At 39.8% G+C, this 18326-nt stretch overlaps 1 protein-coding gene across 3 annotated transcripts in view; it reads right to left on the minus strand.

The window, feature by feature from the left end:
• myo1ea (myosin IEa) overlaps positions 1-18326 on the minus strand; it is a 58844-nt gene that overhangs the window by 8411 nt on the left and 32107 nt on the right. For all 3 annotated transcript variants that reach the window (XM_042434839.1, XM_042434761.1, XM_042434680.1), the window contains exons 10-26: positions 16716-16912; positions 16503-16583; positions 15738-15824; positions 15545-15628; positions 13818-13985; positions 12711-12796; positions 10575-10656; positions 10207-10313; positions 8361-8459; positions 7736-7880; positions 4912-5026; positions 4658-4827; positions 4419-4564; positions 2514-2660; positions 1962-2119; positions 1252-1341; positions 940-1144 (exon numbers count right to left, since the gene is read on the minus strand). In XM_042434839.1, the coding sequence (XP_042290773.1) occupies positions 940-1144; positions 1252-1341; positions 1962-2119; positions 2514-2660; positions 4419-4564; positions 4658-4827; positions 4912-5026; positions 7736-7880; positions 8361-8459; positions 10207-10313; positions 10575-10656; positions 12711-12796; positions 13818-13985; positions 15545-15628; positions 15738-15824; positions 16503-16583; positions 16716-16912 (2167 nt within the window). The remainder of the gene's footprint in view (positions 1-939; positions 1145-1251; positions 1342-1961; positions 2120-2513; positions 2661-4418; positions 4565-4657; positions 4828-4911; positions 5027-7735; positions 7881-8360; positions 8460-10206; positions 10314-10574; positions 10657-12710; positions 12797-13817; positions 13986-15544; positions 15629-15737; positions 15825-16502; positions 16584-16715; positions 16913-18326) is intronic.

Below are 18326 nucleotides of genomic sequence, written 5' to 3' on the forward strand. Positions count from 1 at the left end.
GAGAAAACATTTCCAGATAACACTGTCTAGTAGCATTAACCTGCAGGTATGTATGCTGTTCACACAAAATCTTTGTGTTTGTAAAGAAAACTATATAAAATATAATTGAGCCTCTAAGTTAATACATTAATTTATACAAGGTAGAGACAATAATGTGTCACTTGAAAAAGGATTTTAAACCTAACCTTAATTACACTTGCAAATAGTGCTTCAATGCTGGGTCATATTAGGCTGAATGACGTTTAGTGTTAGTTAGCTATTAATCATTAGCTATTATTAGGTCTGACATGCACAGTACCTGTCTACTTAATTGTAGAAATAGAAAATAGAAATTAAGAGAAGGGTCTCATCTTTTGGGAAAGAGTGTCACATCAAGTGTAAAGACACGTGAGGCCAGTGTTGAACTTAAAACACCACAGAAGTGACGAACTGCTCTCAGTTCTGGTGCAGAAAACTTGTTCTACTTCTTTAACCATCAGTATTTTATCACTTGCAACACACACTTTTAATTTTCTTTTTTAGTGCAACCCTGAGATTTTAATTTCTGGCCAGTGAGATGCCAGTAAAGACACTAATGTGTGAGTCTCAATTGTCAAATATAGGACATGACAGAAGCGACTGAGTTCTCAAAGCAACACAAGATATCAAACAGAGCTCCAAAGAGGCCAAATAACCTGAGACCAGATCACAACAGAATTGCAAAACTATTTAATATGTCAAAGAGAGCATTTCTCCAAAATCATGCCAAACACAAGATATATCACAATATGGAACTAACCAACAGTGATATAGTTGACAAATACTGATAAATTGCATTTAATATGTTTAATATGACCCACCTTTGTAGCAGAAAAGCTTCTACATCCTTTTTCCTAACACGTTGTCTGTGTGTGTGTGTGTTATTTAGACTATAGTAGTGTGTTCGTGCCAGTTTCTCACCCAGCAGCTCCTTGGTCAGGGACTCTCAGACAATCCAGGTTTGGCTGCGGCCGGTTGCTGCCTCGCTCGTTCAGCTGGTTGATGTTGCTGGGCAGGAAGGGGCGCGTCGCGTTGCTGGATGAGGGATTCTTCTGGTTGTGATGCTGAGCGTTCCTCTGATTGGCTACATGGTTAATATTTTTCACTCCACCGTTCTGGTGAGCAACTGCGAGGAAGAAACAGAAGGACGAGGATGGGTCACAGTGTGTTTTAGACAGTCCGCATGGAAACACGAAAATGCTTGTTTCAGTGGCAGTGCGGTGAAGGCTGTACCTGGAGGTCCCGGTGCAGCGCGGGAAGGGGTGTTCTGGTGAGTTCTGGACACGCTGGAGCGGCTCTGAGTGAAGCTCTTCCTGGTGGGACCTAAATAGAGACAACACAATGAGCTTAACTGAAAGAAACTGAGAGGTGAGATAATATCATGAGCTATATTTTGAACTGATGTATATTGTCAGAGGTGGGGCCGAGTCATTTCTGTGTGAGTCTTGCACCCTGACATTGAAGTTTTCAATCAAGTCTGAAGTAAAAAAGGGGTTTTTTTTTGTATTAAACATGTAATAATAATGAGTTATTTATTAAACTGAATGCCATTTGAAATGTTAAAACCAACAGAATAATAGTAAGTACCAATTCAAATGAATATAAATCAGAAATGCTTTACAGAGTTTGTGTACAGCACATTTACAAATGTATTTGATCGTAATTCACTGCAGTTACAATTATACATAAAATGAGATGTAGTCTGCCTTTGAAACAAAAAAATCACTAAGACTGGACTTAATAAAATAACATGCAGTTAGATGCACAATTCTTATAGTTCTATATGCTATAGTTCAAGTCAAGGTTGAGATTTTTTTAGTTTTTCTTCGTAGGTCATGATTGAAGTCATCAAATTCATCATGTGACTTGAGTCCACACCTCTGATACACATTGCTCATAGTGAGAACAGGTCATGGCTGTTCTTCGGGTCCACTAATACTCACGTGTGTTCTTGGGAAGCCCGAGGCCAACGCTGACCTGCAGAGATTTGCTCGAGGGCTTCAGTACAGGCATGTCTCCCTGACCCTGGATAAACATGACCTGCCGGGAACCGCCTCCACTCAAAAAGCCCCAGTTCTCCTTCTTCAACTTCATCTCCAGTCTGAAAACAACACAAATAGAAGTTTTGTACTGCTCAAGCTTAATTTACATCCTCTACATCAGAGTGATGGTTCATGTGACTTCATTAGGACATCATTTTGAAAATATGTTATATGTCACATTAGAGTTACAGTTTTTTCAGTTTTGCCTTTAAATATAGATTTTTTTAAATCTGTTTGAGCTGCTGAATCCATTAAACATCTCAACAAAGTCAGAAATGATTAAGTGTCAAATACATTTTAGAGGAACATCAACACTAAGGCAATATTTTAATGTTTCTTGAATGCAAGTTTAAAAATTGAGGATGAGTACTGAGTATAACTGACTGCGATAGATTTGTGTACTTTGCTGTTTTGACTCCCAATTGGAATGTTATTTTCTGTGTGTTTACTTACGTGTTACTAAACTTGAGTGGTAGCTTCCTCTGGGTTTTCTCCTCAAACCTGCGGGCCAACAAGCTGATGAACTCCGTCTTAAAGACACACTCCAGCAGGCTGTCGTACTCCTGCTCATGCAGGATCAAGAAATCATCCTGCATTGTACTGAAAAACATGAACACAACAGCTAGTGAGGCTCAATTTTAAAATCCGTGAAACAAATCTCACCGAGCGAAATTACACTCACAAGATTTTTTTTTTTTTTAAATGTATTTTGCAAAGACGCTCTGCACCTCAACCGTTCTGCTTTGATGGGAGTCAAGATGGAGAGTCAGAATCAGTTTTCACATTTGCATAGTGACACACAAAGCGGCTCACATCTAAAGAGGGGAGACAGCTTGTGCCCGTAACTCACACAAGGATACTTTGTTCCTTCCAGTGAAGTGGAGTTTTTTCTCTGATGAGCTTTTACAACTCATGCTTTTACTCATTTCACCACCTGGTCCGTATTACCCCACTGACTCAAAAGCCACATGCTTGCATCAACAGCTCTGTGATTTCTACCTCTAAAACAAGTTATACAGCGTTCCCAACAACAAAGCCCCCACAACTCATTCTGTCCCTTTTATTTCCTTCTTTCTTTGTAGTAAACTGGTCGACATTCTTTCATGAGAATGTTTTTAACTGATTTCAGCAACATTTCTGAGATGTGCACAAAAACTGCTCTCAGTCAGACCTACACACACACAAAGGGACGGACACACACAGGAGGTAGTTTTGATATACTCCACATGTTTTTGATATCCCTTGTGTGACATTTACAGGAATATGGGAACTTGTGTGTGATTGGAAATCCAGACTGTGGCTTTGAAGTAGAGTCATGACTCTGTGCAAATGTCTACAGTTTACATGTTGGGCCCCTGCACCACTGTGTGCCTCTGCTGCATGTTTAGCAGCAATTGTATTGTTTTAGAAACAACTCATTACCTACTGGTACCTTCCTATACTTGTAAATTTTGATTTTTTTTTTTTTTAACATGTGCCTGTGAATCCCAGGGAGGACTCTGTGATTCACCAGCTTTGAGATAAAGGCATTGGCAGGTTTCAAGGATTTTGGAAAAAGTAATTTTATTTCCTCTTCTATTAACATACCAAGAAACAACAAGTAGTAGCTCAGTTACAATGATGTTTTAGATGGTGCATACATGGTAACATAATAATAAAAGAATTACACAACAGTATATTGTCATGTAATTCAGTTCATGGTATGCAGGCATTGTTTTTTTATTGTTTTTTAAGCATTATGCTCTTTAAGCCAAGACACACTTGTCAGTGTTTTATCATTTGTTGAAACAACAATATGTATTTGAGTTTGGCAACGTGGCTCAGCTCATGTGATGTTTCTTAACTAATCTGTGTAAGCTTGATAAAGATTGTCCATGAGCTGGAAAACTCCTAAAATGAACATGACATCATACTACAAATAAAGATTTTTTAGTTATTTGAATTCATATAAACATGCAGCAGGTGACTGGAGAAGTGGAGGAGGTAGGCAGTGATGTAGCATGAAGAGTGTTGGTGTATGCTAATAGAACGAGCAACAAATTTTGTTTATACTGACCGTCTTTGTTTGACTTGGTTGTGTTCATATGATTGTATGCTAGATGGAACATGCAACTAAAAAGTCACTTTAGACTCCACTGAAATCACCTAAAGGAATAATGTACTCCAGCGTTATTCTGTCTGGAGAAAAGTAACTTTCCCTGCTCTGCGGAAGGGTGACACATAGCTTCAAGATGTAAAAGCTACATAAAAAGCTTTGTTCACAGTCAGAGAGAAGATACATTTCTTTAGGAATATTGCAACCCAGTTTTTCCCACATCGGAAGGAACTATATGCTGAAAGGTAGTGTCTATTTCATACCTGAGAGACACCGCCAAGATCTTCTCCACATCAATCCGCCTCTTCACCACCTCTGTCACCTGCCCTTTCTCTGGTCCCTGTTTCACCTTTTCTCTTCCAATCAGGTACACAGATTTAGGGGTCAGGATCAAGTCCCTCTTAATTCCCTGAGAAGAAAAAAACACAACATCTCCATACAGTAAATGTTTTGTCAGTTGTTGCGCCAAAGAAACAGGCTGCAGACTGAAGAAAAAACAAACCTTGAACCGGCGGTCATATTTTGTGACTTTGTCGGCGAAGTCGATTTTTTCTCTCTTAGCCAGAAACTGTCGCAGCTCAGGCCTGTCGTCCATACCCAGGTAGTCACCTATAAAGTTTCTGTTGAGGCTGTGTCGCCGCCTCTCCTTGCGGTTCAACAGCAGGTCAGAAGCTGCACAAACCCACAGAGAGAAAGAGAGTGAGAGACAGGGACGGATAGACGGGCACAAATATTATAAAAAGTTTCCTTACTCACCTTCTTCTCTCATCTGGACATACTTCTTGCGGGCCTGGTATTTCCTCCAGGCTCTCTGGATGGTCCTGGCGAAGCCATCAAACTTGCGCTCCCTTGTCTCTTCCAGCAGAAAGAGCTGTGAACACAAAGAAAGAGACACGACACAACAGTAAGAGACAGTCATACCTCAGTGCACAAACCCAAACAGACACACCTAAATACACTGAATGGAAGGAATGACAAGCATACTGAACATGCCTGAGTACAGTTGAATACACAGAGTCCATTCTCTGCTGGCAACTTCACTGATCATCTTTTTTGCACTTCAATGTGAGAGTGGAAGTTTGACTCCTAATGGACTACAGTTAATGTCCTTATCTGACAGCAAGAAGCGTCGGAAACTGTTTGGTTGAAACGTTGACGGGTATCGAATCATTTCTCGAAACACTGCAGTCACTCTGGTCATGCTTCACTGACCTGAAGAGCAACGTTGTATAAACTTGCGTGTAAAAAAATGAGATTATATCAACACCAAAACAATGTCAGCCAGAGGCCTGTTACGCAAAAGCAATTTTCTAGCACTGCTTTCACGTAGATCGTAAAATGGTGCCGGCGTCCCATTTCCTACTCGTGCACAGGTCATATGGTGGGTTCTTTATTAGTTAAACGCGTCAGAATCAACGTGAGAGGAAATTAACTTATGTTGCAAGTTGCAGTTTACAAGTTGCACATTTGGTAAAGTGGGACAGAGATTTTTTGTACAGAACGCAAACACTAAAAAGCTAGCTCAGCCACATTTTTACAATTAACAGAACTTGCACTTCACAGCTTAGATGATTCCTGTCTTTCAATTGTACACACTTAAACTGGATTGATTTGTTGTAATTCCTGGTTAATTACAAAGACTAAGCTAAATAAATTGTAATATTGTAAAATATGTTTGATTTCAGATATATTTGCACTTTTTGTTCTGTGTGTTGTTCATCAACACATTGTTCTATATTCTTCTATATGATCAATAAAACTCTTACACACATTTAAAAAATGTATTTTTCTGGATATAAAGTTATTTCCCCACTTCCCGCTCAAGGAGCTGACTCTGCGCCAAGAGACCACCAGTCTTTTCACCAGTCTATGTCATTTCCTGACGGGCCTCTAGACACGCAATCACAATCTCTGCCCTCTCCCTGCCAGACTAAACATCCTGCCCGCTGCTGTAACAGGCCTGGCATTGACACAGCCCGGCCACAGGCCGCAGTGTGACAGCACAGGACCGAACCACAAGCAACATTAAATACAACATCTCAACAGATCAAACTTCAACCCCAAAAGCTGTGAGGAGAGAAATACGTCAATTGATTCATTTATCTATGAAGTTACATCATGAAATCACTGAGGCTTCAATGTTTTTTTGTCAGACAGGTAATTAAACTTCCGAGGTGACAAATCCAAGAACAAACAGCAGGTGGTGTTTTGTCTTATATTACATGGTGATGAATTTAGCTCAAGGAGGAAAAACTCAAAAAAGGTTTCAGCCTTTCTATTATTACGTCTTTATAACTCAAATATCTGACAGGCATTTCAAACCAAAGCAGTATTGATCTTACTGATGATCATAGGGCTGCAACTCCCTAATATTTTCATTATCAATGAATCTGTCAATCATGTGTACCTTAATTGATAAGTAATTTAGTCTATAAAAGGAATTATGTCTTTAAACAACCAAGTTCCAAACCCAAAATATACAAAACTGAGAAAAGCAGCAAATCCTCATTTTTTAAGGCAGGAGAGTGAATTTAAAAAAAATGACCTAAATTATATAATAGTACACTTATTTTAAATCGATTCACATGTGAATGACAACTCTCTGTGCTCGTCGTTCTGCCTCAGCGCAGCACTTGTAAGACCTCACATGGACAGTAAGCCAGCAGCTCATCCATCACCACTGTGGGGGAGAAACTCTTCTCCAACATCTGGCTCAGCGTCAAACTTTACTTATTACATCCAACAGAAAAGTGCTTGAGTCACACAACTAATTAGCTAGTGTCAGTGTCTTATCAGACAGAAAGGCTTGTTTTGAGAAGCCTTTCAGCTCATTTCAGCGGTCCGCCCTGTGTGATATTTGCGTTTCATAAGTACACCTCAGTGACTCGGACTTTCAGTCTGGCACTGTGGGGGGATGGGGGCTCTTGGCGGCGCACTGCTGCAATGAATAAGTAAAGGCATTCAGTATCAGCTGTAAGGCCTGAATTAAGACTAAGATGTCTGTGTATTAGCCTCTAAGCATACATCTGTGTGTGTGTGCACGTGCATGCTCGGCCGTGCGTGATGTGTACAAATGTTAATAAGTGAAAGCTCAGGCTTCACACAAGTGCTGCTTTCATAGAAACCATGAAAAAAAGTGGTTATGGTGGAAAAAGACAACCCTTTACGATGTTCCCCCGACTCTGCAACCACAGCCTGAGCTTGTGTTTTAGTTCCAAAGTGGTGTTGACTCAGTGCTGACGTGGTACAAGGGTCGGGTTGAGTCTCCTCCCCTACAACAAGGATTTGAGCATGATTCAGGACACTAGTGCCCTTTTATGGAGTTTAGTGTAATGGTGAGTTCAGTTTTCCCCCTGCTAACAAATAGGCTTTTTGCATGTCAGCAGACACACTGACATGTGATATGAACTCTACATCTGTACAAAGATAACATATGAAAGAGTTGTGACGTGGTACTTTTGCTCGATGAATGCAAAGTGGAAAGATTTCAAATGGAGATGGAGTATTAGAAAAAGGGCGAAGACGAAGCAAAAGAACAGAGAACGTGACAGTCTGAAGGTGAGGAAGAGGACAAACGTACCGACTCGGGGGCCTTAACGAAGATCTTGGTGCGACCAAGCTGGAACTGATCCTGGTCCATGTTTACAGACCGTAAGAGATGAAGGACGCCTTGTTTCTCATCTCCTCGCCATGTTGGCCAGGACTCTTTGGTCAGGATGGCATACCTGAGGGCCAGAAAGTTTAGCAGAGACAGAATTTTTTAAAAGTGCTGTGTGTTTCAGAGTGTCTCCTCAATAAGGCTAAACACGCAGCTTGACGATTGACCCAGTGAACCCAACTGACCCAAAGAGATGCTGCACTCTTTCCTACTGACTGGGACCACAGAATAAGTGCTGCTGTTGCTGCTCTCATCCCAACCCAAATCAAAGATTATGATGATGATAGCCTGACCAGCGTAGACCGGAGCTGGAGAAACACATTTTGTGTTCATGTCCAAAGTGAAGGAAGGATGTGTTCAGTGCCCTTAAAGTAATATTGCAATATGATATCCTCAAGTAGTCTTCAGGCTTACAGATCTGACTAGTGGCCAACATTAAGTGTGTTACAGTTAGGTGGTTTAAACCTGACCCCTTTATTTATACAGATCATAATGAGATGGAGAATAACAAATAGTGTGACATCACTTTGAGTCTGAGGTGTGTTACCTGTTGAGGAACTTCTTGAAAACTCTGCGGTAGGCGTAACCAGCACGCCTTACCCTGATGTTTTCCTTCAGACCCAGGTACTCCACCTGATGCTTTACGCTAAAGACAGAAAAAGAAACAAAGATGAATATTAGGATAAAATTATGTCAGACTTTTCACTGAAGCGATGTCGACTACTGATGGAAGGTTTGATTACTTTTCTGTGTTTTTTGGACAGACAAAAAGGAGACTTTTGGGACATTTTGTGGCTTATAATGGACGCTTGTTATTGTTTTTGAATTCTTTTGGACATTATAGGCTTGATGATGGGGGAACGCTACAATAATTCCCTTCTTTTAGTGAGCTGGACTAAAAACACAATAAATACTCACACATGCTTACTGCTGACCCTCTGAAGTGGTATTGATGGACATTTATTCCCCCCTTTTTTTGTTACACCATCCTTAAATGTATGTGTTTTAATTTCATGTTTTTGACACTGCTGCCTTTTTGTGATGTAATGTTGGTGTTGTAAATATGTAAATTTGAGAATAAAAAAGTTAATAGAAAAAGACATAAAAAACTAAAAATAAAAACAATATCCAAGCAAAGAACTGCAACAAGTGTCTATATCCAGAAAAAATATTAATATTCAATTAACTTTGATTTATAACCACAACTACCTTGCAGCAGTGGTTTGAGATATCAGCTATTATTCTTAACTCTTTACTAGGTTCAGTATACTACACATAAAGCTCCCACTCCACTGGCGGAAGGGATAATCACAGGTTCATTGTATGCAAACGAGTTGCGTTTTGCTAACTTCTTCTCAAACAAAGACCTTAAGTACTACTTAGTACACTCAGACTTCCTGTGAAAACAGCGGTTCCGGTGCAAATTAACGAGCCACCCTGCACCGGACTCATAACAGGAAGGTCATAGGCTCTGAACAATACAGCAGCAACTCTACATCTGAACATGTAGTACCCAAGCCCTGTGAGCAGGGAGGAAAGAGCAAGAAACTGAAACAAAGGGATAAAGAAGGGGGAAATGTGAGACATGTCTCACATGACTTGGTCTTCAGACGGATAGAAAACATCCAAATAAGACCAGAAAAATGGTTGGAGGCAGAACAGAAGTCTTTGAAGCAGCAGCACTGACCAACATCTGAACAATGATCCAGTGTTGACCTTTTATGTGTGAATAGTTAAAGACCTACACCCATGTTTATTAAACTTTTAAAAGTGAAATTTTGGACTTAAGTGAAAGAGTGATTGTGCAAAATATCATTGATCATTAGCACTATGTCTAATTCGTGTTGCTCATGTGCTTCCATCTTCTAATGGCATTGAATAAAGCTGGCATTGATTTTCTCTACAATCACTTTTCATGCATCTTTACTGTCAATGTGGTGCTAAATTCTCCTGATTGTCTGTTTTCTCTGATGTATTTCCTCCAACTTGACTTTATTTTTGTTTCCATTTCAGTCAATTTTCTATTATTTCATCTCTATTTATACATTATAAATATATTAGATTGTTGTTCATTTCAGGATTTTACAAAAATAAGAATAACTTTTAAAAAAATCACACAGTATTCTTTTGCAAAAGAACATGTCACTGAGTAAAATGGGAGGATATTTTATGATGATTAAGCAAGATCACTTAAGAGCTGCTCTTATTGTATGTTACTCCCACACTTCCCTGTAAATGGGATGAAGTCACTTGATAAATGTGCCTCATTACTCACATTAAGGAAGGATTTTTTTTAAACTCTTAAACTGTCTCTTTACAGCATTCTTAAGTATAATTTTTGGTTGGAGTTTTAATTATATGTGTGACAGTGAGGGTGACAGGGGATGACTTACCGACTCTCTTCCCAGTCTCTGGGCTTCTTGGTTTCGTTAGGTTTGATGCAACGGATGTAGTGTGGAGTACATTTCATCAGTGTGCTCACCAAATCATTGGCTTGTCTCTGAGATTTGAAGTAAGAGCAAAGATCAAGAAAGGGGGAAAAAAAGAAGATGAGAGTGATGATGATGATAACGCTGTTAAGGTCATGAAAACCCAACATACTGGGACTTATTGAAATACTGACTCTGAGGGCCACTCCTGTGAGTCCACTGAATAGCAAACATATAGCACACATTATCTTTTCAAAGGTCTTTTCCCACGGGGACCCTGATAAGGAGGAGGGGCAGGTGTATGCAGTACACACACTTTGCTGAATACACACCTTTATTTTGCTGCCTGCAGTTGTGGGCCGACCCTTCTTTTCAGCGTTGAGGTTTTCTGGAAACAGTGCTCTGATGAAGGCGCTGTAAGGGGACAAAGGTGAAGAGACTGAGTCAGTATCAACAAAAACATATGTTGTAGACCTGGAAAAGCAGTAATGTCTACTTTCTCTGGCAGCCAAAAACAAAAATGCAGTTAATGATTGAAGGACCTTCGACAAAGGTTAATGGTTTGAATTCCTAAACCACTTGGGAAAGTCTGAGTTGGGGGTGGGTGGGAAAATTAGGGATGTGTGTGCACACTGTAGTATATTTGAACAAACCCTCCCTGTGCAGCTAATCTCCCCAAGGCCACTGCTGTAAATAAGAATGTGAGCAATTATTTGACAACGCTCCAGTTGCAGTAAAATAATTCAGGCATGAATGACTTTTGCTTGAATTTTGGCCTTCTGCACGATGAAGCACTATTTTAGGAATATATTTTAGGTAACTGTAAATGTTTCATTTGTAGATGTGTTTTATAACAACATCTTCACTAGGACATCTTGCTGCAGGTCAGAATGTCACAGATATCTGTGAAGTTTCCATACACTCAGGTTTCTCTCAACTAAAGACAGACACTCTTGTTACCAGGATATCTTATAACTTACCAGAACTTAAAGGATAGTGGCTCAGATTTGTACTTTTGAGCTCATTTTCATTATTACAGATTTTTTTTCCCATATAACTTGGTATACAGTGGTAAGAGAGATGACATGTGACAAAAGGTACATCTGAAGTCATCTGAAACCTCAGACTACGCCATTATAAAAATAATTTAGCATCTCATCAAAACATACTTGGACTCTCTTGGCTCAAGTCTCACATGCTCCTGTGTTATGGAAAAGTGCACACCAACTTTTTGAGAAGGACTAGAAGCTCTCCCTTGAGAATGAACGACGTCACCGTTTTCCTCAAAGCCGTAAATTGAAATTAATGATGATGTCTAGCAGTTGTTCTTGGCACTTACGCTGTAAATTGGACACTTTTTAAAGACTTATTTAAAAGGCTTGCCTGGATAATCTGATGCAGGTAAAACAATATAAAACACGGTCACGATCTTCAGGGCTTCTGTTCCCTTTTACCAAAATTATTTTTCGCTTCAGTGATCAGCACATCTGTCATTCAGGCACCGAGTGTGTGGCTCCTTTTGAACTGTGTCGGCTTTGAAAACTCACATACAAATGTGATGGCCTGTTCTGAAGCTGACATGTACTGCTGCTCGGCATTCAACTTATTACAACTTGCTTACATCTCTGCCTTTGGTGTTTTGTTGTTTTATTATTTCAAAGTGCTTTTTCATGTTGGGATTTTTTATATAATCCCCTATCTGCGATTTTCCCACATTGGTATTTGTTTGGTTTTAAACTTCTGACTCAAGGCTATGGACACAGAAGAAAGGATCAGCAGGTTATGTGTACAAATAGACCAGAAGTCTGCTAATACTGTCCAGCTGACAATACTGGTCATTCCTTTCTTCTCCATTTAGACCTGCTGCTCTCAGGAATGAGGCTGCTTCCTTCCTTCTCATGCTTCCTTTGTGACTGTGCCAAACTCTTTTATCTATGTGTTTTTATATGTGTATGTGATATACTGTACATATATGTGCATACTGTATATATATGTGCATTTTCGAGCACGTGTCTGAATGGGATTTTGACATAACCTCCTTTCACGCCTCACAGAACGTACACACAAAGGGTTTGAGCAGTGGCTTGAGGCCTGCGGGGGTTACGCAGACAATGCAGGCTGTTTGCACAGATGGCCACTTTGACACAAAGAAAGCCCAAGAAACCATAACACAGGGAGACCAGACTCCACAATGCAGCCCCGCAGGGAGACTGCACTTGTAAGGCCAGACTGGGTAGACCCCAAAAGCCGCATATCTGAACAGCAGCCAGACGTGATTCAGGGCAGAGGGCACGACGTAACGCGGCCCTGCACACTTCTGTTACATCCCGCCAGTTTCCAGATGCAAAGGACATCTGAAGCTCTCATTCAGATGTATTCAATTACGACCATATGCATCACAATAGTGAGTGAGCTCCATAGAAAGCCTCACCACATGTCGCTGCAATGTGGAAATAGGAGTTACTTACATTTGACTGCTCTGCATCAACTCAATGAGGTCGTTGAAAAGGACGTCTCGGTTCCTCTCACAGAATCCTTCTGCGTCGTAGGACACCTGGAGGATGATTAGGGAGAGGTGATAATTATCATAGGGGACGAGGTTAAGCTGTTTAAAACCTGCAGCAAAATGAGACATGCGAAAAATCAAATTTTGACTGATATTCCGACCTAAATCAATGGCTTGAATTTTATGGGAAAAGAAAATGATGGGTTGCAGAGCCAAGCTTTACACCTCCCTGGATTAGCCTCCTTATAAAACCAGCAGTGGTTTCAAAGTGTGTAAATTAAACCATGTTATTTCTCCTACACTATAGGCAGAGCTTGGAGGAATGTTTAAAGCCCGGTCATGGGAGCCCCCTCAAGTCTTTATGACATGGCTCATTAAGCCTGCGGCATGTGTACCAAGCTGAGGCCACCACACATCTGGAGAATGACACAGGACAACCTCGGCCAAGACCACCAAAATGAAAACGAATGTTAAAAAAAAAACATTTGATCAGCTGCAATATTCAAATGAAATGAGGTGGATTAATATGTGTCACGCTGTTACATAATGGGGACTGCATTTATAAATACACAAAGAAGGTGCAGAAGAGAGGAGAGAGTGTTAAATTAGATGGGAAAAACTTAAAAAGATGAAGATGACGACAGCAACTCCAGAATTAAATTACCAGCTGCAGAACTGGTATTTATGACAGATCATACAAGTAGGGAGCAACAGGAACAGCTCCCATACCAACACCATAAAAAATGACACTTTAATAACTTTCTATTTCCAGAAGTTTCTGTCAGTTCCACACTGCAGACTGTGTGCACACAGTAACATGATAGTCAGTTTATACCAAGGCCAAGTGTATGCGGTTTGCTTTAAATGTTGTTTTGTACTGCACCGTTTTGTGAACCAAGACATACCAGCGTCGGTGAAGTGCGATGTTTATGTCAAAGCCGAGTTCTGTTTATCAAAAACATACCAGCTGAGGCTAATACCTTTTAAACAGAACTATCAGGGACACTGGGAGTTGTGAGAGGACAAATGTACCAAACTCCTCAAAACAAACACATGCACTCAGACTGACCTTGCCTGCGTAGTGGTGGATGATGAAGCCTTGGTTCCAGCTGTTGAAGTGTTCGTGAGTGTTGATCTGGACTCTCAGCTTCTGCAGCATGGTCTGATCAGCTCCCTCACCCACAGCGTGCATGGTGGCACACACATCATCCAGGATGCACATGATGCCGGGGGGACTCTGAGACCACAGGGAAAACACTTTGCATTCATATTTTTCTGAGAAGTTACTAGTTTGGACGTTACATATTCTGAAGTTGATTGAATATTATTTTTTTGACTCCAGGGCTTATATGTGCCAGAGATAAAACAATTGACTGAAAATTGGTAACAATTTTGATAATTTAACAATCGTTTAACTCATTTATCAAGAAAAAATGCCCCAAAATATGAACTTGTTCCTGCTTCTCAAACGTAATGTCTTCTGTGATAGTAAATTTAATATTTTTAAGGTTTGTACTGTTGGTCAGACAAAACAAGATATTTGAAGACATCACTTGGGCTCTGGGGAATTGGGATGGGCATTTTTCACAATTTTCTGACATTTTATAGAAAATAATGGGCAGATTAATCTGTAATTAAAATAATTGTAGTTGCAGCACTAATATGTAGCATTTGAAGTTGATGATTATAGTAAATATCAAAAAAAAAAGAGAAATAAATTAAGGTCACTTCAGCTGATGGGATAATTATTATTATTATATTATTATCATTATTATTATTATTATTATTATGTATTAAATGAGAACTCAATACAAAATTTGTTGCACAAACACATAAAGAATCGTTGCTTTTTGACACTAATTATGCATGTAAAGGAGATGTAAAAGCTACAAATCTAAATCTAAATCTTCAAATCAGTGGAGTAATACACAGCCCTGTTTGGCTCCATCATGTCCAGAGCTAATCAGCGGCCTTTAGTGTGCACAGTGGTAACAGTGTCTCTAACTCAGAGAACACAAGTCTCTGTTGAAAGGACACATGCAAACTTGTCACTGGATTAACCAAAAAGGGTCTGGGTGTAAAGAGCTAAACTGTCAGGCACTGAATCAGATCCCCTGCTCCTCTCAGATAGAGGCTTGTTTTAAAACCCTTGTTGTGGATTTCATGGATTAGACCTCTCAGTGGGACAGATAAATCAAATTAAGAGGCATGTCGGCACGTTTGAGGATATTAAGTCACTAGTCATGGCAACAGAGCAGAAACTTGGCGAGGAACTTGTGCAACTCAGTTTACATTCACAAGGATAATAAAACTACCAAATGTTTCTTATAAAAACCTGATGACTATTGATACCCTTGTTTGTTGTGAATGTAAGTTGACAAATGGAAAACAGTACTATATTTTCAGATTAACAACTCTCAAAAGTTTATTTATTTGTTTTTTTGTTTGTTTATCTGTTTGCTATTTAGCAGGATATCTCAAAAACTGTCTTGTTTTTTGCATATATGTGATTTCCCTTCTCTGTTTTCAGGTGTGTTATGTGCATGTTGTTATGATAATGCATCAGAGCAAATCAAAATTTCTTACCATTGCAAAATAGAGCATTTTCTTTATCCATTTTTACTATTTTCTCATGAGCTATGTAAAAAAATATGTTGCATGTGCTGAGATGCACATGCAGATTAGACATTTCTAAACATTTCGTATTATTAAAATAAGACATTTTGAGGATTGTGCACTCTTGTCATACACAATCAGCATTATAGTTTCTTTATTATTTACTTATGGTTGACTTACTTTGCTCTCGATGAGATCACAGACGATCTTGTTGTTGAAGTACTCAATGGGAGTCCACTTGATGCCCTCCTGCACATACTCCTCCTACAAAAAAGAGACAGTGGGAGAGTGCAGAGTCAGAATATAAACCAACTATTAAGGCTGGTAATAAAAAATAGAGACCAAAAAGAAGAAGAGTCTGGAGGAACATCACCTGCTCTGCCTTTAGAGTCAGCTCGATGAATATCTGCTGGAGTTTCTCATTCACAAAGTTGATGCAGAACTGTTCGAATCCATTTTTCTAATGAAGAGACAACATGGTTAATAAAATCCATACAGACTAAGTGAGTTTTGTCTTCAGTTGAGTACGGAAATCCTCTAAGCTCAATGGGCTTTGTTTGGCACGGGAGCCATATGCAGGCTGCCTGGTATAAGAGGAAGGGCCGCATTGTGCAATTCACAGCACATACAATGGACATTCGGCATTAGCCTTATGTGGTGGTGGTCTGCATCTTCCTGTGGTCATCGAAATGTAGCTGACCTTTTCTTACATTGTGTATACAAAGAGAGGACCTTCAAAGTGAACGACAGACAAAGCTGGTGGAGCTGATTAGATATTATTCAGAGGGGATAACGTTATGTCACGTCATGGTACACACTAACAATCTGTGCTTCATATTAGGAGCCTAGAGCTCTTGCACACCAAAAGAAGACAAAAACACTTCCATTTAGTTTGTCCAGTCCTATCAACAACTCCATTAAGCAAACTAAACAAACACATAATCAGATTAGAAAGGCATGTTGATGTCTGCCTTCAATCTGCAATCAGGAGATGGAACTTAATCCACATACTTTATAAATTAGTCTTATCCTTTGTGTTTAATCTGTTTAAATGCTCAAAGTTAATACCTGTTAATCTAATTTATGTGTTGCTACAGAGTAGAACATGTGTCAGCATGTGAAACGACCAAACACTTACTTGGAAAATTTCAAATCCATAAATGTCCAACACTCCGATATTTAACTCCTGTTGATCCTTCACCATGGCTTTGTTGATGGACTGAAAACAAAGGATTGTGTCACAAGATAAAGGTTTATTACAGGTTATTTCAGCTTTTGTTTTACTTATTACAACTTCTGATATTTATTATTTATTTATGAACTAAACTAAACTAAACTAAAGCAATCATACCTCAACCAGGTAGTCAAACACACGTGCATGCAGGGCTTTGGAGAGGGCATCACGTGTGTAACACGCTTGCTCCACATTCAGTGTCACGTCAATAGACTCCAGCGCACTTCCCCACTTGCTGTCCATCTTGCGGCTGGTCAGTTTCTCCTTCAGACGGTTCTGGTCAATTCCAAGCAAAAACGCAGGAAAGGCTAGAACTGTAAAAAAGATAGAAGAGTTCAACTGTTAATTTTCCTCTTTTAAGATAAACCTCAGAGTGTGTACACTCAACTGGCATAATTACATTTTATGGCAGGACAGATGTTTTAATCCTGCATTAATTTACACACAGAAATGCCTATAATCAATTATTGTGGAAAACAGCAAAATAAAGCAGCACATTAGTGCTGGGTCCCACTCTTAAATAGCAATGAGACATTTCCCTTTGCTAAAACAAGTATGCAAATCAAACGCAGGACTGCATTCATTCGAAAGGTGGCCTTATGTAACCTTTGCATAGCAGAAAGAACCACTGTGTTCCGTATACCTTTTATACTCTTATCAATAGATCTAGTCTCACAAATCAGAAAAGCTTCGACTCATTATTTCATTGTGTACGACTGTGGTGTAAATCCACAAAATTGGGGCCGTTTTGTGGTCACACAACTGAAACTAAACATCTCCTCGAGAGAATTCAAAGTAGATGAGCTTTGAATTACTGCTGGATGCAAAATAGAAGAATAGCTTTGGACTAAAGAAGTGTGTTGAGCACACAGCATATCTTTTGCCGCGACCTGGCGTTGATGCCGTCCCCTGAGAGCCCCTCCCTGCCTTATTACAGTGACTCACTTCCCCTAAAAGGAAATGGCTCTCAGGCCTGCAGACTCACTGTGTCTGGGAATGCATCAGACCACTGCAGTAGCTCCCCTTTTGGGACATTAGGGTGTGACTGACCGTACGCCAGCTTAAATCATGAGGAAAAGTTATCCTTTGTGTTACGCAGGAAAGGTATGGATTGCATACAATAGCCTGAAGACTTACGCTGGCTGTTTAGGTGAATTTCGAGAACAATGCTCATAAGAGTACGAGTTTCCCTGCAGGAAATTTGTTAGTCAAAGTGGTGGTGGACAATGAGAGAAATAGCAAGGGGTGTTGTCTGTACAGAAGTTTGCCGAGCATGTGGCGTCACCTATACAACAATCCTGTCACTCGGTGCTTTACTGCTATAATATTGACTTTGCTTGGCTCTTGATGATAATAATTTTGAATAATGACATTTTGGATATTTGCATGTTGAAGTTCCGGTGTGGGGGCTCTTTAGCCAAGGTGGTACAGAATAATGAGATGAAATAAACCCTGTGTCTCAAAAACCATGATCAAAAGATTGGAAATATTGACATCTGTTCATAGAAAATGAACAAATCCGCTGTGAAAATGGAGACATTCCTGATAAGACTGTCACACCTTTACAGATTATTAAGAGTTACATCACATCTGCGATGGATTTTCTATGCCCGTGTTTCCCAGCAGTTTTTAAAGGATTTCTTTCAGAGATTTAGATGAGAAGGCTGATACCACTCTCCTATCTGTACAATAAATACGCAGCTGCAGCCAGCAGCCAGTTAGCTTAGC

Source organism: Thunnus maccoyii, chromosome 1, assembly GCF_910596095.1.
Source record: "Thunnus maccoyii chromosome 1, fThuMac1.1, whole genome shotgun sequence".
NCBI classification, from domain to species: Eukaryota; Metazoa; Chordata; class Actinopteri; order Scombriformes; family Scombridae; genus Thunnus; species Thunnus maccoyii.